Source organism: Lithobates pipiens, unplaced genomic scaffold (assembly GCF_037356315.1).
Source record: "Lithobates pipiens isolate NorthernLeopardFrog02 unplaced genomic scaffold, aLitPip1_a1.2 Scaffold_22, whole genome shotgun sequence".
NCBI classification, from domain to species: domain Eukaryota; kingdom Metazoa; phylum Chordata; class Amphibia; order Anura; family Ranidae; genus Lithobates; species Lithobates pipiens.
In genome coordinates this window covers 112156401-112182557 of record NW_027507784.1, presented here as the reverse complement: position 1 = coordinate 112182557, position 26157 = coordinate 112156401, and the positions used below count along the sequence as shown (strand labels likewise).

The 26157-nt window shown below is 40.2% G+C and overlaps 1 protein-coding gene across 2 annotated transcripts in view; it reads left to right on the top strand.

The window, feature by feature from the left end:
- Positions 1 to 26157, top strand: part of CCDC141 (coiled-coil domain containing 141) — a 232130-nt gene that overhangs the window by 129880 nt on the left and 76093 nt on the right. For both annotated transcript variants that reach the window (XM_077448107.1, XM_077448106.1), the window contains exons 8-9: positions 4056 to 4225; positions 25052 to 25193. In XM_077448107.1, the coding sequence (XP_077304233.1) occupies positions 4056 to 4225; positions 25052 to 25193 (312 nt within the window). The remainder of the gene's footprint in view (positions 1 to 4055; positions 4226 to 25051; positions 25194 to 26157) is intronic.

Below are 26157 nucleotides of genomic sequence, written 5' to 3'. Positions count from 1 at the left end.
ACATTGATCTACTAGTCCTCTGATTTATTGATATAACCTGACCATTTGTGGTCAGGGTATAGCTAGGGTTCTAAAATACCTAGGGTGCCCTTGTACACCCATGCAGAAGCAAGGTGGAAAAGTAAAAATCCAGTAATTTTTTCACTATGGATAGTTTGGGAAAGAATAAAAAACCTCCAATAAACATACCATTTATACATTTTACAATTAAAGTGGTTGTAAACCCTTTACAAACACTTTTAACTACAGGCAAGCCTATAATTAGGCTTACCTGTAGCTGCACTGGATATCTCTTAAACCTGCATGTTTTAGGAGATATCCCTGTATTTGCATGTGCAGCACATGCGCACTTAAGCCAACTGAAGCAACGGCACGCACGTGCCATTGCTTCAGTTGTACTGTGCCATTCCGGGAGTGAGGTCATCATGGCTTCAGCCAATCATAGCACCGGAGCCGCGATACCCAGAAGTAACCTTCAGGATAGATTTCGCTGGGGGGGAGACGAGGACGGCTGCAGGGGCTTCATTCTTGGGTAAGTAATTCATAATGAGCTAGTATTCTATACATACTAGCTCATTATGCCTTTATGCCTTTATCTTGCAGGGTGTTTTTTTTTTTTTTCAGGAGGGTTTACAACCACTTTAACTACCATTCTGGGCATTGTGTATTTGAACCACAATCCCAAAAATAGATTTTTCTACATACTTACATGTAGGATAAGCTGTCCAGCAAAAGTGACAGTGACTGGGACAGCTATAATACTGCTCCATATATTGATAGAACTTCTTAACAAAGTTTGAGTAAACAAACTAAGAATTCTTTCTCCACTGTGGAAAGATACACTCGCCCACAGACATCTGTGAAAACGAGCACTAGTAAATTTTAACAGTAATAGCAGCAACAACATAAAACGTTCAGCAAAAAGAAAACAAAACACTGCTCTATATTGTGTATCTCCTGGAGATGGTGCTCTTGTGTGATTTATTTTTTAATGCAGACTATCCAGTATGCTCAGTGAATTTGTTTTCTGCAAAGTGAGTACTCTGTAAAGGAATTCTCTGTGGCTGACCTCCAGGCTCTTTCCTTTGGTGCACAAGCTAATTTACAAATATGCTGTTCATTTTACAGAAAGTTTCTTGTTTGTGTTTTTATCATTTTAAGAACATTTACAACCACAACAAAATCTTAAATACACATTACAAGTAATTGCATTTTGTACGGACAGTGACAACAAAAATTAAGTGTATTCTTTGCAAATATATATTTATATACACTTTGAAGCCAGCTGAAATGATTGTATGTACCTTTAGGGATGTTCAGGAGTTTTGGGTACTGTGATTTTGGGGTTGCTTCTTTTTTTTAGTATGTAACCTTAAATATTTAGGTGCATAGGGCATCCTTTTGTTAGTTTAGGTGATATTTCTGTTTTCAGGAAGCTAAGGTTTAACTAGATATACACATTTAATCTCTGGTGTTGAGATATTGTTTGCTACAAGTGGGGTTTGCATTCAGATACAAGTCTGTTTCAATAGGTTTTATTTGATCTTTTCTGAAAATAAATGAGGAACAATACAAAGCAGAGGGTGAACAATCCTTGCAAAGCTCTGTACATACAACAAATTAGATACATAAAATAAAAAAGGGGAATTGCATTAAAACAATTTATGACCCTGGTCCCAAACAGGGCTGCTAGTACATTTAGTCATGCTAGGTGGTAACTAGCCTGGCTAATTTGTAGCTTGATCAATGGTTTTCTCCTAAACTTGAGTGGGACTGTGATTCTCTCTTTGGTCAATAGGTAGCATTGTTACCGTTTTCAGCCAATCATCAGATGTTTCTTTGGCCACTGAGGCTGCTGGGATAGTCTATTTGGAGAGAGTCAGGCGATCGGGGTTCTTTTCCACAGCTGAATGTAAACAAGAGAATGCCAGCAACAAAAAATAAATGAAAACAAATAGCGTGGGGTTAACCTGAGGAACCGGGGGGGGGGGGTGAACAAGTGTCCCCCCTTCTGAACCATACAGGCCACATGCCCTCAACATGAGGGGAGTGCTATGGGGCATGTTGATGGGGACAAGGGCCTCTTCTAGTGGCTCTGGGGGTCTGTGGGTGGGGGGCTTATCAGAATGTCGTGATTGACGGTGGATCTACAACAGGGGACATTTTTTTTTATATCAAGGAATTGTCAAAATTGGCCAACTGTCATCTTTTACACTGCACTTTTTTTTGGTGAATGAGTAGGGGTACTGTATGTCCCCTACTCGATCATAAAACGGGGACCTTCATATTCGGATAAGCCCCCACCCACAGACCCCCACAACCACCTGCCAGGGTTGCAGGGAAGAAGCCCTTGTTCAAAACACTCTCCCCCCCAGGTTGAGGGCATGTGGCCTGGTATGGTTCAGGAGGAGGGGAGAACATGCTTGCTCCCTCCCCCTTTCCTGACCTGCTGGGCTGTATGCTCTGATAAGGGTCTGGTATTTTTTTGGGGGCCCCACACCATTGTTTTGGCATTTGGGGTTCGCTGTAAAATCCATACCAAACCCGACAGGCCTGGTATAGATAGGGGGGTCCATACTGTTTTTTCCATTTATTTTTTATTGCTGGCATTCTTTTTGTATACAAAGCGCACACAAGTCACATGTATTTCATACAGGTGTGGCTTTCATGTGACTTTTGAGGGTTTACACTGAAGTCTATGGCCCTCAAGTCGCATGAAAGTCAGACCAAAATAGTGCAGGAGCTACTTTACAGTTGCATTTGACCTTGAATTTAGATAAAGTTACATTTTTTGGTTGAGGTTAAGGCATATAATCATCTTCAGCTGTTTCAAAACATTTATTTCTGAGTGCAGTCAACGTAGACAAAAGGTAAGCAAAATGTTACCCTTTCTTAAAAGTCAAAAACAAATATTCCCGGTCTCCGATATACACAGAGAGCAGCATGACTGTCACAGGAAGAACAGAGCTGTCTTTAGTATGCAGGCTGCAATTGGTAGTTTGGCTTTCTCTTCTCTATGCTGATAGCTGGGTCCCAGGGGAAAGACTGGAAGAAAGATTTGGCCCACTTGGTATGGTCTGCTAAGCAGTTAAACTATTCATAGCTGTAATTTCTGTAAACAGATTTAAGGAAGATTGCTGCTTTAAGTGTTAGAATTATATGAACTCTTATGTATTAGGCCAGGGAATTACTTTTAAATCCCAACTCTTGTTAAGTTTAACATTTTCATTATAACTAGCTCACTCCTTGTGAAAATAAAAAATGCAGCTTTCACTACAATAGTTTCCAGTGGCACTCTTATACACTTCTCGTTTGAATGATGGGAGCCATCATTCAATCCTCTTTCTGTGAGCCCAGGCCAGTGATGGTGAACTTGGGCACCCCAGATTTTTTGGAACTACATCTCCCATAATGCTCCAGCAGACTGCAGAGTGCATGAGCATCATGGGAAATATAGTTTCAAAACATCTGGGGTGCCAAGGTTTCACCATCACTGGCCCAGGCCATCACGGACACACCTCAGGGTCATGGTCATGGCACCATCAGGTCAGCCTGAGCTCACAGTATAATGATGCATATGCAGGGAATTGTGTTGACATCATAACGTGAGGACCATGCTCTAAAGAATTGAGGGCCCTGCTTGTCAAGTAACCATCCAGAAAAAAATTGGAAACATTGTATATATAATAAAAAATAAAAAAACAAAACTAATGTAAAACTCCTCCAATCTGGAGTTTGGCCTCAGGTGTTATGTAGATGTTATGTAGGATAGGTTACATATTGAGGTTTTAGGGGAAAATAAATGCTAATGTAATAGGAAGGGAGGGGTTAAATGGTAGCATGGTGATTAGTGCTTGAAATAGGCATAAAATTTGCTTATATATCTTGATGTGGCTTCCACCTTTTAAAGGCTCATTTTTAGCATTTCATTGAAAGAACATTTCTTTGCATGTTCTTCATTGTTCCAGTAAAATGTTTTCCCATGACTTTAACTCAGGATTCAAATATTTACCCAACTTAATCCCATTAGAAAAATCTGTCCATTTTTTTCACAGGCTTTTGACAAACTAGGAGGTATTGAATCTTACCTGAAACATATGAAGATGCAAAATCTAAATTACTCTGAATTATCCACAAAACAAAAGGAAGCTGAAGCAGAAATCAGAAGATGTACATCTGATGCCTTCCAGAAGGGGCATTTTCTCCTAAAGAAGTCACCTCTTAAGTAAGTCCTTTAATTTTAACAACCCATAGCATGGTCAAATTACACACTCGCTGAGTTATGTGGCATCAAATTGTGGAATTTGTAATACTCCACTGATTTGTGATTACATGACTATGCTTGATCTTACAGCAACAGGTTATGTGTGTAAATGTACTAGAGCGATTAGGCTTTGTTTACCATAATGGTACTCATGGCCCAGTGCTCAGTGCAGCAAGGTTAAAGAGGACAGCACCAAAATACTGAATTTATACATTATTTTATGGGTTTCCATAGTTTGGTCCCTTCTTCTGCCCATCCCTGGCTAAAGACAACAAGTGAATTACAGAGGAAATAAATATTTCTACTTTTTCTTGTGTGGTGGTCTGTACAGTTGAAAAGAACTTTGAATGAGCTGCCTTAATGCAACATGTTAATGCGAGAAATCCTAGTGCAGTATACAAACAAGGGCCTAAATTGACATTAGGGACAGTAAGGGCTTATTTACATTTGCTTCGAGTTCAACACACATTAACGGCTTGTTTACACTTGCTTCAAAACAAAGCTTCGAACAGGCTTTGTTAAAGCTCTCTGAATGCCAGTCAAAGCCCATGTCACTAAATAAAATGGTTAGCTTACAGTCCTGCTTACACCTTGCTTTTGCTTTGCTTCGGCTTCGCTTTAAAAATTATACCCCATGTAGCTTTAGTGGTTCTTCAAAGCATCTTCAAAGCCTCAATAGAAGTCTATGGAAAAGCTCACTTGAAGCCCCACTAAAGCCCCACGAAGCCTCATCAAAGCCCCACGAAGCCTCACCAAAGACTCATTGAAGGCTCATCGAAGCCCCATCGAAGCTCCACCAAAGCCTCACTGAAGTCCCACTGAAGCCTCATCGAAGCCTCGTGGAAGCACCAAGCAAAAGAAAGGTGTAAACAAGACTGTAAGCTAACCATTTTATTTAGTGACAGGAGCTTTGACTGGCATTCAGAGAGCTTTAACAAAGTGTGTCCAAAGCCATGTTTTGAAGCGAGTACAAACTAGCCCTTAGGGGTCTATTTATAATTTTTTGCACACAGCTTTCACTAAGGATTCACACATTTTTTCAACTGACTCTAATTAGATTATTATGTACATCTTGGGTGATAGTTGTGTGAATCTTATAATAATAATAATAATACACCTATTGGTGCATGGGTTACGGGAAGGTGAGAATGTTACGGTTACGGGCAGCATTGGAAAAACAATTAGTTGTAGTGAACAGAGCTTGGGGTATGGCACTACTTTTGTTGCCTGAAAGCAATTTTTTTTGTGTTATGACTCTAAAGAATACCTCCCAATTTTCTGGGATTATAAAAAGGAACACTTCTTAACACAAAGTATATAGGTGGAGAGCACGCCCCTATCACATTGCCAGTTACACAAAGCTTGGCTTAGTCCAAAAAAGCTGATTAGACGCACAAAAGGTTTTTTTGTTTTACCCCTACTTATTTTTATACTGCTTTTTTAAAATAACAAGTGGATTCATTTAACAATCAGATGAAAGATTTAGTACTGTATAATACAATACGTTTAATAGGTAAATACAACTCTTTTTTTTATAAAGGAATTGCAATCAGATTTAAAAGAGAGAAAGCTAATTAGTAGCATAGAGCAGACATATTTGGTTCCAAAAGTGGGACATTTGGAAACTATGCCTGCAATGTAAACATGTGAAATAGGATTAGATAAGAGCCAGAACATTCTCCTCTACAGGATCAGGGACTTGACTTGGAACTTAGGTCTCACTTTTTCCCTCCAGCACAATCACAGTGGATTTCCTACTTCCAAAGACCCGCTACAAGCACAAGGATCATGCTCTGCAGCTGTCCTTAAGTCATATTATTTTAAGTGTAAGAATACTTAAATTGTAACTAAAGACACTTTTTTTTGCCATCTGTTTCCCATAGGAGAGATTTCCCTTCACTTCCTGTGCCCTAGCCAAAACAGGAAGTGAGAAAAAAATCCCTCCAAAGTGTGTGAATTCTGGGGTGTCACCATTGGAAGATTTTCCCTCTTTTGCTGCTCTGATACCGACCAAAAATGTAGGATTTTCTTGTACTTTAACTTTCAATGATAACAGTAAACAGGACAAATAGAGAGGGTGCATCTTCCTAAGAAGAGCACAAACAGCAGTAAAAATTGGCAAGTGTTCTAATCCCTCTCCACTATATCCAAAACTACAAAAAAAGTTTTGCCTTTAATTACATTTTAATGTATTTTTTATAAACATTTTTCAGAAGGTCCAGAGGTTAATATCTGTTGCCCTAATATATTAAGATATCACTTTAATGTTAACCTAAATTCGTTTTTCAGCTGTCTTTAGTAGAAGCAGGTGTCACACATTAAGAAAGGTGGATGAAGAAGAACGTTAGCAGTATTTAGAAGATGATGGATATGTGCGAAGCAGCTGTTTGTCTGAATTTACTGTCATGTCAAGGAGCAAACAGTAACAGCCAGCCCCCACCTTCAGCACAGTGACAACAGGTGTCTAAACATCTATTCACAGTGCATTTACTTCTCACATTAAATCATTTCTACGCTTAATTAAAAGCTTGTGTAGAGTTACTTTTGAAAAAAAGACATCATTTTAATGAACACTTTATGTACGGCATGGTAATGTAGCTTGTCTTGCAGTCACTTGCAGGGAATTTAAAGTTTAGCTATTGCGCATATTAAGCACTATGGCTGTATAATATTTGAGGTCTATTTGGTTTGGTTGTACATATGGCCATGTGTTTCTTTGCCATTAGTGCACATTATATAATTAGCTACCCACTGCATGAGCCATCATGTGTGCCAGTCAGTCTATCGCAACTAGATTTCAGTAAGAAAAAGGGAATTATGATAAAATTTAAAGAGAAGATTATAATGTTACACTGAGGTCACCTGCTTGAGCTGGTCAGACATGGTTCAGGCTTTTTCAGCAAGCTAAATAATTAAAACTGAACCATTTCCCTTATCCACATGTTTGAGGTGGATGGGGGATTCCACTTTGCTAAGATATTGTATTCTGACAGCGAGGAGACTCTCTTGCTGTCAGAATACATAGATCAGTGCTGCAGCCATTGGCTGATTGAGCAGCCTTTATCTGACAGGATGGTTGAACAGAAGCGAATCCATAGATCAGCTTCTGTTCAACTGCAGTAGCCACACATGGATTGAAATATGGCAGATTCCTGCTGAATTACGATCCATCTATGGCCACCTTCAGAATGGACAAATGGTCTTAGATTAACAACGCCAATTCTGTATGATTTAAATATCTGAGACTTAGGGATCATTCATCAGCCCTTGCCCCCCTTCTGAAACCCATTCTGCAGTGAAATGTTTTTTCAGAGGGCAGTTTATAGGCAGCTGGGAGGCGATATTTCTGTTTTCACCATCAAAAGGCCATTGCGTTGGACACAGTTGCGCCACGGCCTTAATTAACTTGAATGAGATGTGTCTGGGGGTGGTACTGTCTGTCAAATACAACAGGGATTTAATTTTTGTCATAGCCATGAAGCGGACTGTTGCAGCTGTGGCATGTGTAGAGACTTGATTTGGTCTGTGTGATTTTTTAGGTGGGTGATCAGGGGGGCAGTAAAACCTTGGCTCAACTGTCTGTTTTTACAGCCCCTGTGACTGCTCGCATGAATGAGCCCTTATGTGCATTTAAAGCCATGAATAAAAATGTAATATATTGCATCTGTATGTAAGAGGGTGTTATTGCCCTAATTGGTTCTCTTCTGCCCAATGGGTGGCACTGGAGAGTAGGCCTACATATATTAGGGGAGTTAGGTGTTAGTCTAGGTTCACATATATGCGGGTCAGGCAGTGTGTGCTAATCAACTCAAGTTACAGGCAAATGTGCTGCTCTTTGCAGATGCGCAGGGGTACCATTAATTATTAAGGCACCCCCATGCATCTGAAAACATGGTGCGTTTTTGAATGCACGCAATCACATGGTGCCACAGCACCATGTGGTTCCTTGTGGCTGTGTTTTTAAAAAGGGGTCAGGGACTTTTTCTCCACAGGTACAGGAGCCTATTGAAATGAATGGACTGTTATGCACACTCAAATTCAAGCCACAGGCCTTCAAAGTTGTGAACCTAACCTCAGTTATTATTATTATACATTATTTCTATAGCGCCAACAGTTTGTGCATCGCTTTACAACACTAGGGCAGACAGTACAGTTAAAGTACAATTCAATACAGGAGGAATCAGCTCAGTAAGAAGTCAAGGGTATAGAGTAGAGAAAAGAAGCTGAAATTAAAAGTTGGCAGACAGCACAGGACACTACCCATATTTTTAGAACTGAAGATACCACAGATTGGGAACTGAAGATACCACAGAAGTGAAGACTTTATTTTTAAAACACACTGGAGTTAATTTGCTAAAACTGGAGAGTGCAAAATCTGATGCAGCTCTGCATAGAAACCAATCCGCTTCCAGGTTTTTTTTTGTCAAAGCTTTATTGAACAAGCTGAAGTTAGAAGATAATTGCCTACCGTGCGCAGCTGCACCAGATTTTTCACTTGCCAGATTTAGTAAATCAACCCCACAATGCCTAGTGACAGCATTGTTCATGCTATAACTACCTATGTGCATATCCACAATCACTAAACATTCCAGATAACCGTAAGTCCACTTTTAAGATTACCGACTCCATCCTTGAATTGCTAAACTGGATGTTTGCAAGATAATCTTCCCCAGCATTGCCGTATCTATTTCTGGAAGTATATTTTGATACTCAGCCCCCTTAAATGTGTCAAACTGAGAGCACAGAGAATGCTGAGAGACATATCTGGCATACTGCAATAATATGAGGATTCAGCAAAGACTTGTTCAGGTCGAGCAATATAAAATGAAACCTTTAGCTCTGTGATTAGCACTAGGTTAAATTCATCAGCAGCAATGAAAAGGGATTTGCTGCTGATACTCTTCCCTTTCTATAGGATTAATTAGGATTAATTTAGGTTTTAGGAATCAATTAATTCAATTAACTTATCATATAAAGGTCAGTGTGCAGTAATTCAAAACAAAAACTCTGTGCTTTAGCCAGTTATGAGTTAATACCTTACTAATGATGTAACAAAATTAAACCATGGCTTGCATGCACTAATTCCACCACGAGTGTCCTAACCTCCCCAGGACCTTGATTGTACGTGTTTTCTATGAAGCATTTTACAGAAAATCATTGCAAATTCTAAATTTGTAGTGTGAACGAAATGCACAGTAAAAAATATCAATGCTTTTCTTGCTGACCTTTAAAAAATAAAACCAAAATACCAGTTGCCTTTGGAATCAATATACCGGGGTTGATTTAGTAAAACCGGAGCGTGCCAAACCTAGTGATGCTCTGCATAGAAACCAATCAACTTCCATTTTTTTTTGTCAAAGCTTAATTGATCAAGCTAATTGGCTACCATGCATAGCTGCACCCGATTTTGCACTGTCCAATTTTAGTAAATCAACACCACTGTGTCAATGTCCTGGACCAAGCATGCCGCAAGTAAAGTCAGAGGGAAATCTGAACTCTTCATCAGCATACTTGTTTTGGATTAGTAATTTAGGCCTCTTTCACACGGACTGTCCATTCGGGTCCGCCTGTTAGTTTTTTAGGCGGACCTGAACAGACGCTCCATAGATCTCTGGAGCGTCAGATGTCAGTGGTGACATGTCTGCTGACATCTGACCCGCACCAATCCGAAAAAAGTGTGACCAAGAAAAACCTACTTTTCCATCCATCTGCGGATCGGATCGGGTGACTACGGATTCTACGGTCCGCGCTCGTCCGATCCCCCATAGAGGAGAGTGGCGCTCTGACAGGTCCATCCCTGCACAGTATGCAGAGACGGACCTGTCATCTTCCTGCTCAGCGGGGATCGACGGATCGATCCCCCCCTGAGCAGATGGGGCTCCGTACATGGACACATCTGTGTGAAAGAGCCCTTAGAGCTTGCTAAATAGATCACCTTTAGAGCAAGATAATTTGCAAACACCCCTCCTCCAACACACACGCATTGAAATGTCCTAGACTCTACTGAATTGAACTATACAATTACAAGTGGTCTGTTGCTTAGTTGCTATGGGGGGGGGGGGATGGATCAGGTCCCCTGAACAGTTTAATGTTCAGCAGCTGTCCTTTCTGGCTGCAGTGACCCAGCAGTAGGGGGCAGTATGGTGTGCACTTCAGTGCATCACTCAGCTCCCTTTTTTTGTACAGACTTTATTTGAAGTGCATCTCACTGTATAGCAGCATGGTGCATTGCTCTGGTGTTCACTAACTTGCGATCCTTTGCAGTGTGCTGCCATAAAATGCAGCATGTCAGGATTTTATCGCAGCTCACTACACCATACTTTTGGGGTGCATTGCAGGGTGAATATGACACATAGAAAGCAATTGTGGCCTGTGTTCTTCAAGTGTGGTAAAATTAAAAAAAAGTAAAAACAAATAAAATGAAAATCAATAAGGATATAACCACCCCATCAATGGCAAGTCCCCTTCCCAGGTCCCAACAAACATTGTTTGAAATTTGTGCTTATTGCATCAATGGTAAACAGGTAATCATTCAACACAAGCTTGGTAGTGTCATATAGATTTTTCTGGTCCCAGATTTGCAGATCACAGATTCTGAGTTGCTTAAACCTGACTCATTCTCACCTTAGTGCTACACTAATGATTGCTTTTATGCATGTATCACCTCACCACTATGGTAAAATCTTTTCAAAATAAAAAAGTGGCCTTTAACTTTAAATTATGTAATATTTTTGACTATTGTATTTTTGGGGTGAATATCTGGGCTTGTGTCAATTATGTAAAGGCATTATGTAAAGGCAGCTTTAGAAAAAAAAATACTGGAATGTTGTTTTTTTTTTATATTTTTTTAAATGTTAGGCCTCATGAACACTGGACATTTTTGGACATTTACAGCAGCTGTTTTTGGCTTCAGACTTTTTTTTCTACAGTCAATAAACTCCCCATCATGTTATCCTATGTTTCCATGCACACATAGGCTCTTATCAGCAGTTTTTGGCTGGGGCGTTTTTTGGCTTTAAAAAAACAAACAGAAAACTAGTGGGTTCTGAGAGGAGTTTTTCAGCTGTAAAAAAGCTCTAACGTCAAAAAACGCTGATGAATGCAGATAAACGCTCAAAAGCGTCGCACACCAGTGTTTTTGGACATTTTTGATCCATTGAAATATATATATATATATATATATATATATACAGTTAGGGCCATAAATATTTGGACAGTGACACAAGTTTTGTTATTTTAGCTGTTTACAAAAACATGTTCAGAAATACAATTATATATATAATATGGGCTGAAAGTGCACACTCCCAGCTGCAATATGAGAGTTTCCACATCTAAATCGGAGAAAGGGTTTAGGAATCATAGCTCTGTAATGCATAGCCTCCTCTTTTTCAAGGGATCAAAAGTAATTGGACAATGGACTCTAAGGGCTGCAATTAACTCTGAAGGCGTCTCCCTCGTTAACCTGTAATCAATGAAGTAGTTAAAAGGTCTGGGGTTGATTCCAGGTGTGTGGTTTTGCATTTGGAAGCTGTTGCTGTGACCAGACAACATGTGGTCAAAGGAACTCTCAATTGAGGTGAAGCAGAACATCCTGAGGCTGAAAAAAAAGAAAAAATCCATCAGAGAGATAGCAGACATGCTTGGAGTAGCAAAATCAACAGTCGGGTACATTCTGAGAAAAAAGGAATTGACTGGTGAGCTTGGGAACTCAAAAAGGGCTGGGCGTCCACGGAAGACAACAGTGGTGGATGATCGCCGCATACTTTCTTTGGTGAAGAAGAACCCGTTCACAACATCAACTGAAGTCCAGAACACTCTCAGGGAAGTAGGTTTATCTGTCTCTAAGTCAACAGTAAAGAGAAGACTCCATGAAAGTAAATACAAAGGGTTCACATGTAGATGCAAACCATTCATAAATTCCAAAAATAGACAGGCCAGAGTTAAATTTGCCCAAAAACACCTCAAGAAGCCAGCTCAGTTCTGGAAAAGTATTCTATGGACAGATGAGACAAAGATCAACCTGTACCAGAATGATGGGAAGAAAAAAGTTTGGAGAAGAAAGGGAACGGCACATGATCCAAGGCACACCACATCCTCTGTAAAACATGGTGGAGGCAACGTGATGGCATGGGCATGCATGGCTTTCAATGGCACTGGGTCACTTGTGTTTATTGATGACATAACAGCAGACAAGAGTAGCCGGATGAATTCTGAAGTGTACCGGGATATACTTTCAGCCCAGATTCAGCCAAATGGTGCAAAGTTGATCGGACGGCGCTTCATAGTACAGATGGACAATGACCCCAAGCATACAGCCAAAGCTACCCAGGAGTTCATGAGTGCAAAAAAGTGGAACATTCTGCAATGGCCAAGTCAATCACCAGATCTTAACCCAATTGAGCATGCATTTCACTTGCTCAAATCCAGACTTAAGACGGAAAGACCCACAAACAAGCAAGACCTGAAGGCTGCGGCTGGAAAGGCCTGGCAAAGCATTAAGAAGGAGGAAACCCAGCGTTTGGTGATGTCCATGGGTTCCAGACTTAAGGCAGTGATTGCCTCCAAAGGATTTGCAACAAAATATTGAATAAATAAATATTTTGTTTGGGTTATGTTTATTTGTCCAATTACTTTTGAGCTCCTAAAATGTGGAGTGTTTGTAAAGAAATGTGTACAATTCCTACATTTTCTATCAGGTATTTTTGTTCAACCCTTCAAATTAAACGTTACAATCTGCACTTGAATTCTGTTGTAGAGGTTTCATTTCAAATCCAATGCGGTGGCATGCAGAGCCCAACTTGCGAAAATTGTGTCACTGTCCAAATATTTATGGCCCTAACTGTATATATACCGTATATACTCGAGTATAGGTCGATCCGAATATAAGCCGAGGCCCCTAATTTACCACAAAAAAACTGGGAAAACGTATTCACTCGTGTATAAGCCGAGGGTGAGACATGCAGCAGCTACTGTTACAGCTTAAAAGAGTGGAAAAGAGGGTCAACAATGCCCATCTGCAGCTGCATACCTCCCTGTGTCCATCCCTGTGTCCATCCTTGTGTCCCGTCCATCCCTGTGTCCATCCCTGTGTCCCGTCCATCCCTGTGTCCCGTCCATCCCTGTGTCCATGCCTGTGTCCCGTCCATGCCTGTGTCCCGTCCATGCCTGTGTCCCGTCCATGCCTGTGTCCCGTCCATCCCTGTGTCCCGTCCCTCCCTGTGTCCATCGCAGCCTACCTGTCTCTTTGCCTTCTGCAGCCTCTGTGTGCCATGCCGCACCTCTCTTCCTCATCTGACAGACGGCGGCCATTCCACTGTTCAAAAGCAGCGCCTCTCTGTCTGTGATAGGCGGAACACTCAATTTCCCAGCAGTCAGTGTTCCGCCTATCACGGACATCCTCTCATCCTCGTCCGTAGTATGAGAATGAGCGGATGTCCGTGATAGGCGGAACACTGACTGCTGGGAAATTGAGTGTTCCGCCTATCACAGACAGGAAGGCGCGGCTTTTGAATAGTGGAATGGTCGCCGTCTGCCTACCTGATCTGCGTGACTCGAGTATAAGCCAAGGGGGGCACTTTCAGCCTAAAAAAAGAGTCTGAAAATCTCGGCTTATACTCGAGTATATACGGTATATATATTTGTTTTGTTTTTTAAACCGCTAAAAAACGCATAAAACGCTAATAAACACTAAAAAACACTATTGCAAAAACTTTTAAAAAAAATTAAAAACTCACTGCAAAGCTACTGGTGTTTTTAAAACGTTATTTTAACGTCCAGTGTGCATGAGGCCTGTATTATAAGACCTGCACCAAATTAAGGTTCTATCTGCCCCTAAATGTATTTTATTTTCATATAGTATAGAAACAAATTCTAAAAATAAAGAATAATTTGGTACACATCTGACATCTCTGAGAAAAATGCTTTTGTCCACAAAAAAAGAACTCTAAGAAAAATACATGTTTAAAATCTGCTGGCACACGTGGAAATATCTGCTGGCAGGGAAATATAGTCCACCTTTTTTACTCATTTACTGTTTCACTGAGCGCTAATAGTTACACTTTTGGTGCTCTGACACTCCAGCTACAGATACGTGCTACACAGCAGCCATAGCATTATTTGCAGCTGCCCTGCTCATCCTCTTGCCCAATCACAGAAGGTTTTGCTTTCTGTGAACTCATTGACAAAATCTTAAGCTTTCTGTGAATGGGCAGGGAAAGAGGTGCCTGAAGGAAATACATTAGCTGTTTCCTCCCTATACCTATTCTGGCGACAATTAAAATGTTTAATTTTCCCTCATTTTAAATCCCTGGTAGTCATAAGTCCTTGATGGTTGATAATATGAAAGTTGCCCAGCACATTTTCAGGCTAGCCGGCAAAAATCCCAAACAAAATTGTTTCAACTACTAAGGTCAAAAACAGATTTGTATTGCATACATTTGCAAATACATGTGAAACTACACTGCCATGTCAAAGCACCACTGAAAAGTGGTACCTCAAAACTATCTGAGTTCACAAACAGAGAGAGGCAGTCCTTTCCTCCCTTAAGCTCCCGTTAGTGTGGCTAACCTAGTATCTTGTATCTTTATTTGCACATATTTGAAAACAAATGTTCTCAAAACAAAGGCATATTAGCCTTTAAAATAGAATAATGTTGCAAATAACTCTACTAAGGTACCGGAAGATTATTGGGTATGTTTAGAATAACATAGCACCAATGTAGAAACTGTGTGCTTCTGGTACCAGGTATGCCAGGTCAATGTTTCGGCAATTACACGACTTCTTCAGGACCCAATATGGCAAGGTAGAGCAACGCTAAATATCTTATATAGAAAGAGAAGAAAGTGTAAGTCTAGATATATATTTCCACATACAACAATCTAGAATACATATGATATTACATATAGATCATAAAATTATATATGAAATGCTCACATTCAGTAACTGTGGTGGATTGTAGAATGTCCAAAAAGTATAGCCTGGGGGTGGGTACAGGGCAAAAGTTAGACTGCCAACTGGTGGGCAGCTGCCACGGGCAACGTATATTGCAGAGACCTGTGAAATGGTGAGAAGGTCTTTGAATATATGTCATATTATATACAGTATATATCTACGTACATATGTTACACATATGTGGGAAGGCTGGCCGTAGGCCAGCCTGTATTTGTGGGAGGAGTCGGAGACTATATAACCCTCCTCCTCTGTCAGGGCCAGGGTTGGGGTTTTCTAGGTGGAGGCAGCTCATGGGGGAAGGGCTGTCCATCTATCACCCACCACTCACTTCTCTACATTCATGCTGGTGGAGAGGGGGTGCGTTCCCCTGTCCTGTTCCAGTGTGGGGAGAGGGGGGGTGAGCGGCGTTCGGCCGCCCCAGCTCCTCTCTCTCCCCACATGTTTGCTCTGTCCACCCGCCGTTTCTTCCAGTGTGGGGAGGGGGGGGGGATCGGTCGCCCCAGCTCCTCTCTCTCCCCACGGTTGCCATGTCCAGCCGCCTGTTTCTTCCAGTGTGGGGAGAGGGGGGGTGTGATCGGTCGCCCCAGCTCCTCTCTCTCCCCACGTTTGCTATGTCCAGCCGCCTGTTTCTTCCAGTGTGGGGAGAGGGGGGGGTGATCGACGATCAGCCGCCCCAGCTCCTCTCTCCCCACGTTTGCTCCGTCCACCCGCCCGCCGGTTCTTCCAGTGTGGGGAGTTTAGCGATATTAAAAAGGAGACATACTGTTAAGAAAAATGAAAACATATCACCCCTCAAAATTTGGATTTATATACACTATGCAGTATATATCCTTAAAGTGATTGTAAAACTTTATTTTTGTTTATTTAAATAACAAACATGTCGTGATTACCTGCTCTGTGTAATGGTTTTGCACAGAGCAGGCCTATCATCTTCCTCTGGGGTCCACTGCTGGCGCTCCTGGCTTCTCCCCTTTAGTGAGTGCCCACCATAGGAAGCCACTTTCATTTGGGTACTTGTGTAGTCTCAATCCCGAGTCCTGCTGCCTGTATCTATAGACACAGACAGTGTGGCTTTGCCCCATTCCCCATTCGAATGACAACAGCAAGAGCCAATGGCTTCCTCTGCTAACAATCTGCTCAGCAAGAAGGGAAACAGAGGAGAGAGCCGCTGCTCTCATGCACAATGCTGAATTGAGATCGGGCAAATATAAGGGATGGCTTGGGGGGATCCATTGACACATAAGGTTTTTTATTACTTAACCCCCCTGACGGTATTCCCGAGTCTGACTCGGGGTGGATTTTTTATACCAAGAGCGGTATCCCCGAGTCAGACTCGGGACTGCATCGCTGGATCCAGGAGGAGGTTTACTTACCTTCTCCCTCGGATCCAGCGTTGTCTCCCCGCTGTACGAGCGAGCCGTGTCTCGCTCGATGCATCACATCGCCGATCTCCGTGCCCTGCGAGCGTTGCGACGCACGGGCACGGAGATCGGCGCCAAATTCAAAAAGTGAAACAAACAGTAAACATACAGTATAATGTAATCTTACAGATTACATTGCTGTATGTAAATATTTCACATCCCCGTTGTCCCTAGTGGTCTGCCCACTGTCCTGCATGCAGTTTTATATAATAAAAACTGTTCTTTATGCCTGGAAACTGGAGATTGCCCATAGCAACCAAAACTGTCACTGTACATCAAAAATGATTTTAGACCAGCTAGAAAACAGCGATAATAAATTAGAATCACTCGCAGAATTGAGCGATAGCGATTTGTGGGGAGATCCGTCATCAAATACTGAAAAGTAATGACAGTGACAATTCTGCAACTGAGCAAATTTCAGTGTTTTTGATTTGATTACATTATTGAATAATTTTTATTATTGTTATATTATTATTTGGTACAATTATTTATAATTATTTATTATATTATAATTTATGATTTAATTTTTCAAACTTTATCATACCCGGGATGTCTGCTAGACTCTGGTTTGGACAGATTTAAGAGAGTTATTCCTAAGAATTGCAGGACTACAATATAAAACGCCAAATTTTCATGCAAAATAATGGTACCGCTTTTAGCACCTAAAATCCGAAATAATCGTACCGCCAGGGAGGTTAATGCATAGAATGCAGTAAGATAGTAAAAAATCTTAAGGCTTCGGAACCTCTTTAAATACATTAAAAAAAATATTTGAGTCAAATGAGTTTTCTACTTGACAAGGAAAACTGCAAGTACGGAAAACAGAAATAATAAAGGCCAAGACTAATTATACCAGGGAATGTGAACAAGTTTCCAAAAAAAGAATGAAACTATGTATGACTAATGTATGTAACGACATTGCTAAACTAGGCAGGACTATAACTGTCTTATACCAATTCTATGTGGCAGACACATGGTTTATTGTATAATTAGAGGCACAGAAAGCAGCATCATCACTAACAAAAGCAAGTTATTAACTTTTATATTTACCTGACAATTTTTTTCAGTTTTCATCATTAAAAAAATGTCATTCACAAGAACTGGAAAAACGTAATGATTTAGCACTAGGCTAATAAATGTATCAAATTGTCTACTCATTCCCACAAAAGTGGTGGGCTGAATTACTCATGGACTTATCTCTCTATAATTAAAGCAGTGAGGTTTCTAAACCAGGCTCACATGCAGGTCACAGCTATTATGATACCTCTTTCCCTGTTTGATTACAAATTTTTTACAATATTGAGGCACCTCTCCCCTTGTAGCAAGATAAGTCTACATGGACAGGTGGGAAGACCTTGCTCTGGAATTATAAAGGGATATTAAAAGGCAAAACTCTCCAGTATTCACAAAAATAACAGTTTTGGTCAGACTGATCTTTTAAACTAAAACTAATGCTTAAGAAACCTATAGTAGTGCTCACTGTAAGTCTACCATCTTTGCTCAGTATGATTTTGCCAGCACCATAACACACCATTTTTTAAATTTATTTATTTATTTATTAATTATTTTGGTTTCTGAACCTAGCCTTACTGTTTATCACGTGTATGTAAATTTAGCATAGGAGTGGGATTTACAGGGAAAATCTTAACTGCAGCATAGGAAGTGGAGTTTCACATTTTATTTCTAGTGGAAACCCCTGTTTAGAGTAGACATGTGCACTGCCAAAAAATTTGTTTGTTTTCGTTTTAGTTTCATTCTTTTTTCATTTTTAATTTTTCTAGTTATTCCTTATGATTGCAATTCGTAAATTCGAAAATTCGTAAATTGGAAAACTTGTAAATTCAAAAATTTGCGAGTTCAAAAGTGTGAAAATCTGAAAATTTGAAAATTCGAAAGAACAAAAATCTGAAAATTCGAAATAATAATAAACGAACTAATAATAAACTATTAAATAATAGGTGGAATTTCCTTTCAAATTCAGCTGTTAGTGAACTTAACGAATACGAATTTATCTAATTATTTATCTATCCAAAATAATGAATGCCGCATCTAAACAAATGGAACGGGACAAATTAATCACGTGAATCGCTGTTATGTTACGTCGGTAAAATAAACGGCCACTAGGGGGCCGCCGGAGGAGCGCGCATGCCCCCTGCTCGCTCCCTGAGCTGATGCGAGTGCCTGCCGGCCTCGATCACCGCCGAACTCCCACGTTCAGTCAGGGCACATGGAGAAGCGGGAGCTGTTTGTGTAAACACACAGTTTCCAGTTCTCTGAGGAGTAAACTGACAGATCGTACAGAGTATGAACAGTGATCTGTTAGTTTCCCTGCACAGTCCCATCCCCCTTCAGTTAGAACATGTACTTAGACTCACATTAACCCCTTCACTGCCCCCTAGTGTTAACCCCTTCACTGCCAGTGACATTTTAACAGTAATCAATTACATTTTAATCGCACTTATTTCTGTATTAATGCCAGTGGTCCCAAAAATGTGTAAAAATTGTCCGACGTGTCCGCCATAATGTCGCAGTTACAATAAAAATCTCTGATTGCCGCCATTACTAATACATAAATATACTAACAAATATTAACTTTTACGCAAACCAATCAATAAATGCTTATTGCAATTTTTTTAACCAAAAATATGTAGAAGAGTACGTATCAACCTAAACTACCTAAAAATATTTTTTTATATATTTTTTGGGGATATTTATTATAAATAAAAATAATGCATTTTTTTCAAAATTCACGCTCTTTTTTGGATAAAGTGCAAAAAATAAAAACAGCAAAGGTGATCAAATGCCACCAAAAGAAAGCGCTATTTGTGGGGAAAAAAAGGACATCAATTTTGTTTGGGAGCCACGTCGCATGGCCGCGCAATTGTCAAGCGGCGCAGTGCTGAATCGCAAAAAGTGGTCTGGTCTTTGGCCAGCCAAATGGTTCGGGCTTAAGTGGTTAATAAAAAAAATATATAATTTTTTTTAATTATTATTATTATTTATTATTATGAATCAATTGTGTTCCATTCATTTAGATACGGCATTCGTTACTTTGTTCTGTAATTTGTAATTTTGGATAAATTCATATTCGTTATGTTCACTAACAGTCAAATTTGAAAGAAAATTCCAATACCTATTATTTAATACTTAGTTATTATTTCAGATTTTCTAATTTTTGGGTTTTCGGATTTTTGAATTTCAAATTTATGAATATACTCATTTACAAGTTTACGAAGTTTCAAAATTTACAAATTTTTGCATTTACGAATTTATGAATTTATGAATATTCTAATTTATAAATATTCGGAAAAATTTGTTAAAGGGTTTTCCTTAATTCAGATGTTTCAGAATTAACAAATTTTTCATCAAATTCGTTAATTCTGAAACATCTGAAGTTGGTAAAAAAACGAACACGGAATGAAACGAATTGCACATGTCTAGTTTAGAGCCCATTTACAATGGTGCACTGCCAAAGCTGGTAGATTTGTAAACTTTATCTCACATGCACAAGGGTTGATTTACTAAAACTGGAGCATGCAAAACCTGGTGCAGCTCTATTCAGAAACCAATAAGCTTCCAGTTTTTTTTGGCAAAGCTTAATTGAACAAGTTAAAGTTAGAAACTGATTGGCTACCATGCACAGCTGCACCAGATGTAACACTCTCCAGTTGTAGTAAATCAACTCCCACTGTGTTTTCTAGCTTTTTATTTTTTAAGCAAGATACTTTTGCTCTTTTTGGAAGTTAACTAGCAACAGCCCCACCCCCTCCCCCGCTATTTCCTACTGATAAACTGAAAACTATTTACCAACACCAACTGCCATGAAGGCCTTTATCAAGTAGGAAAGCTCTGTTTACCTCTCCAAAAGTCACCACATATAGACAAAACAAATACCTTCCAATGGGAAGGGACTATTATGGGCACATCAGATAGAAGAACTCCAGAAACGAAAATATAAAACTATAAATTTTATTGTACATCAAGAGAACAAGTATTAATTGTTAAAAAGAATACGGCTTGTACATATCTATATAATATCTATATAATGGCAGCTCAGAGGTATGGCTGCCACAACTTTAGCCAAAAAGCAAATATGAAATGAGATATCCAGGTTTTAACACTATCTAAAAAAAAATAAAAAAAATAAAATAAAAATAAAGTTTTGCCTTTAGAAAAAGTTCAAACTTTTTTACTGCTTGTTAAAACCATAGCAATACAGGCATACCCCACTTTTAAGTACACAATGGGGTTTATTTACTAAAGTTAGAAAGTGCAAAATCAGGCTCTCTTCTGCATAGAAACCAATGAGCTTCCAGGTTTTATTACCAAAGCTTAATTGAACAAGCCGAGATTAGAAGCTCATTGGTTTCTATGCAGAAGAGAGCCTGATTTTGCACTTTCCAGCTTTAGTAAATAAATCCCATTGTGTACTTAAAAGTGGGGTATGCCTGTATAACCTAAGCAAGAGAGCTAAAGCTGGTTTAATGTTATAATCTGAGGTTGAAGGTACAGATTGTTTAGTTGTTAATATAAATGCAGTTTCTGTTGTTAACACTTATTTTTTATCCTGAACTCCTGGATAAGCAATTCTTTTTAAAATACAACAGCCATGTGTATTCTTACTTAAATTGTAGTGTATTTTGTGTATTTATTCCATATCTGTGTATTAATGCAGTGTAAAATAGACATGTGCATTCGTTTTCGTCCGAATGCATTTTCGTCCGAATTTCAGCTATTTTCGTTTTCGTTTTGACAAACGATAACGAAAGCACAAAATCCGAAAAACGAAAGATCCGACATAAATAAATGCTTTATTTTCGTTTTCATTGTTACAACAGTTCGATATAGAATAGGAGATTCGACATGACTCTGACAACAATCTGTGTCTATAGAACCTGTGTTCGAATGTGCCTAACCTTACCTCTATTAGTCCAAGATTATATAGAGAAAATATTCGACAGAGAAAAAAGATTTGACAGAGAGAAAAGATTCTGCAAGATACTGTCCTAAAAAGTGTTTGGGGACCCGGGTCCTGCCCCAGGGGACATGGATCAAAAAAAAGTTTTAAAAACTGCCGTTTTTTCGGGAGCAGTGATTTTAATAATGATTAAAGTGAAACAATAAAAGTGTAATATTCCTTTAAATTTCGTAGGGGGGGGGGGTTGTCTATAGTATGCCTGTGAAGGGGCGCATGTTTCCCGTGCTTAAAATTGTCCCTGCACAAAGTGTCATTTATGCAGGAAAAAAAGTCCTTTAAAATCACTCGCAGCTATAATGAATTGTCGGCTCCCGTAATACAGAGAACACTCATTGAAAGTCATTGATAAAAAAATAAATAAATAAATAAATAAAAAAAGCGTGGGGGTCCCCCAAATTCAATTACCAGGCCCTTCAGGTCTGGTATGGATATTAAGGGGAACCCTGCCTCAAATTTAAGAAAAAATTTGACGTGGGGTTCCCCCTAAATATCCATAACCAGACCCTTCAGGTCTGGTATGGATATTAAGGGGAACCCCGCGTCAAATTTTAAAAAAAATTTACGTGGGGTTCCCCCTAAAAATCCATACCAGACCCTTTATCCGAGCACGCAACCTGGCAGGCCGCAGGAAAAGAGGGGGGGACGAGAGAGCGGCCCCCCCTCCCTCCTGAACCGTACCAGGCCACATGCCCTCAACATTGGGAGGATGCTTTGGGGGTCTGTGACCCCTCAAAGCACCTTGTCCCCATGTTGATGAAGACAAGGGCCTCATCCCCACAACCCTGGCCGGTGGTTGTGGAGGTCTGCGGGCGGGGGGCTTATCAGAATCTGGAAGCCCCCTTTAACAAGGGGACCCCCAGATCCCGGCCCCCCCCCTGTTTGAAATGGTAAGGGGGTACTTTTCCTACCATTTCACAAAGAAAGTGTAAAAAATGGTTAAATAAAACAAACACACTTTTGAAAAATTCCTTTATTAAAAATAAAAAAATAAAAAAAAGATTCCAGCGGTGGTAATCCACTCTTGCTATCCAGCGACGGACGGTCATCTCTCCAGCGATGTCTCATCTCATCCAGCGCAGCGAATCCTCCGTCCTTCTTCTGTCTCCGTGGAGGAGACACTGCAAGGATTCCGGCGGCTGACGTTTCTTATATACGGAGGGCGGGGCCACCCGTCACCTGACCCCGCCCCCCTCTGACACAAGGGGAAACCCGGGGTTCCCTGTGACGTAGGGGTGACCCGCACCCCTCTGATGTAACACAGGCAGGTTTCCGTTACATCAGAGGGGGGCGGGGTCACCTATACGTCACGGGGAACCCCGGGTTTCCCCTTGCGTCAGAGGGGGGCGGGGTCAGGTGACGGGTGGCCCCGCCCTCCGTATATAAGAAACGTCAGGCCGCCGGAATCCTTGCAGTGTCTCCTCCACGGAGACAGAAGGATGGATCGCTGCGCTGGATGAGATGAGACATCGCTGGAGAGATGACCGTCCGTCGCTGGATAGCAAGAGTGGATTACCGCCGCTGGAATCTTTTTTTTATTTTTTTATTTTTAATAAAGGAATTTTTCAAAAGTGTGTTTGTTTTATTTAACCATTTTTTACACTTTCTTTGTGAAATGGTAGGGGTACTTTTGTACCCCCTTACCATTTCAAACAGGGGGGGGCGGGATCTGGGGGTCCCCTTGTTAAAGGGGGCTTCCAGATTCTGATAAGCCCCCCGCCCGCAGACCTCCACAACCACCGGCCAGGGTTGTGGGGATGAGGCCCTTGTCTTCATCAACATGGGGACAAGGTGCTTTGAGGGGTCACAGACCCCCAAAGCATCCTCCCAATGTTGAGGGCATGTGGCCTGGTACGGTTCAGGAGGGAGGGGGGGCCGCTCTCTCGTCCCCCCCTCTTTTCCTGCGGCCTGCCAGGTTGCGTGCTCGGATAAAGGGTCTGGTATGGATTTTTAGGGGGAACCCCACGTAAATTTTTTTTAAAATTTGACGCGGGGTTCCCCTTAATATCCATACCAGACCTGAAGGGTCTGGTTATGGATATTTAGGGGGAACCCCACGTCAAATTTTTTCTTAAATTTGAGGCAGGGTTCCCCTTAATACCCATACCAGACCTGAAGGGCCTGGTAATTGAATTTGGGGGACCCCCACGCTTTTTTATTTTTTTTTTTATTTTTTTATCAATGACTTTCAATGAGTGTTCTCTGTATTACGGGAGCTGACAATTCATAATAGCTGCGAGTGATTTTAAAGGACTTTTTTTCCTGCATAAATGACACTTTGTGCAGGGACAATTCTAAGCACGGGAAACATGCGCCCCTTCACAGGCATACTATAGACACCCCCCCTACGAAATTTAAAGGAATATTACACTTTTATTGTTTCACTTTAATCATTATTAAAATCACTGCTCCCGAAAAAACGGCCGTTTTTAAAACTTTTTTTTGCATTGATCCATGTCCCCTGGGGCAGGACCCGGGTCCCCAAACACTTTTTAGGACAGTAACTTGCAAATTAGCCTTTAAAATTAGCACTTTAGATTTTGAACGTTGGAGTCCCATAGACTTTAATAGGGTTCTAAAGTATGCTATATACTAGCTCCGTCGAATCTTCTTTATACATTCGACAGACACCATAAGCCTTCAAAGACAGATTCGACCGTGATTCATGTGGATTTTCGGACGAATGCAATTTTTGAACGAAAAACGAAATAAATAAAAACGAATTTCGGGAGTAACTAAATAAATTAAGTTTTCAGACGAAAACGAAATTCCGAAACGAAATATTTTACTCTGCACATGTCTAGTGTAAAACGCTGACTGGCGCATTAGCTTCCTGTAACAAAGATATACAAGGCAATATCTGGATTCGCAAAGACATTTCAAGCACACAAAGTAGATTTATATCCTTTATGGCTTTTAAGGATTTTATTTAAATGAAAGTTTTTGTGCACATAGCCAAAGGCCTTCATTTAACGCTGTAATAGTTCAGATCTATTTCTCATTCTCCATTTGACTTTTTTTTGTACATATTAAAATAATTATTACCATTATAAAATATTAAGGCAGAATTAACCAATGCTCTGATTTTGGAACTGTGTATTTTTATTTAATATTTTAAATCCTAAAATAAAGAATTAAACACAAGATGACTGAGCTAAAAAAACTGGAGAAAGCCAAAGGCGGAATTACGGCCTGTGAAAATTCTGGTAGTTCACTATAGGCAACAATTCTCCTTTCAGGCTCATTTTCTTTTCTCCAGCAATGAAAACTTCAATAGTTAAGCCATCTTTAAGGATTCAGCATGTTATCTGATCTTTGTGACTGTAGTTCTTAGAGTTGCCTCTTCAGAGTAAAGCAGACATGTTATTCCAATCTCCTGTTTATCATCTTGGCTATTTCCCAAAGCAATGAAGGCGCTAACAGCTGTTGGTTCATATTTAGCCCAGGGATGAATGGAATTCAGGAAATGATTGGATACCTTCAGAAAAGAGTAGATCAGCTAACCTCCCAGAGCCCAACATCTATGGAAAATTCTCTCAGGCAACAGGAGATAATGGCGTCATTACAGGATCAGCTTATAAAGGTAAAATACATCATATTTTCGCCCGTGGTCACCTAATATTGGGGACTGTAGAAAAGTGAACTCCACAAAACACTGTTTTTTTTTTTTTTTGCTAGTTTCTTAATTCTTGAGGATGCAATATTAAAAAAAAAAGTTGGAATGCTCCATATTTTTGAGGTCTTTAGAAGGAAATTATATAAGCCTTGGAAATCATTCTGGTTCTTTATGCTTTAGACAAAAAATAGCCATCACACACAATGTAACATCAGGTAATAATGCAGCTCATAATGAAAAGGTAGCAGAAAAAAACAAGCAACGTTCAAGGTTGGTACACTGATCCAGCTCATAGCAGTATTCACAGGAAAATAGAAAACAGTTTTGGTAAGTTACAAGTCTAAAATCACCATTATTGTATAGTATTGTATTGTATTATAATTTTCAATAAAATCTCATCACCAAAAATACAGTAAGGGAAAACAACATACAACAGCTAATGCGTTTCACACATATTCTGCACTTATTATTAGCTGACCTAACATTACATGGCCTTTCTAGTGAGCTCACACCTGGACTGTGTTTTTGTACCATTAAACACACATGTATGTTGGGTCTTTCCAGCAAGCCTACTACCCATTACAGTAGATCATTTATTGCACAGAACTGGCCAGGTGCCAAAATGAATTATACCTGAGTTCTATGTGGAGTGCCAGGGTCAACTGCATGGCTGCCTATTGTGCAGTTTTAACTTGCACGTGACAGGGTTTCTGAATAAAGGCAGCTTAAAGATTTACTGCTATGGGGGGGGAGCACCCGGAATGTCACAGGGAAAACAGATTAGGGAGGGAGAAAAGAAAAGCAGGAGATATGACAGAACAAGCTCTGCTGCCAGACACAAAAGAGTTACATTTACAAGGATAGTGTCTTATCTTATCTCCCTGATAGTCTCAAATTTCTCCCTAGGAAGAAACAGCCTGTAAACATCAGC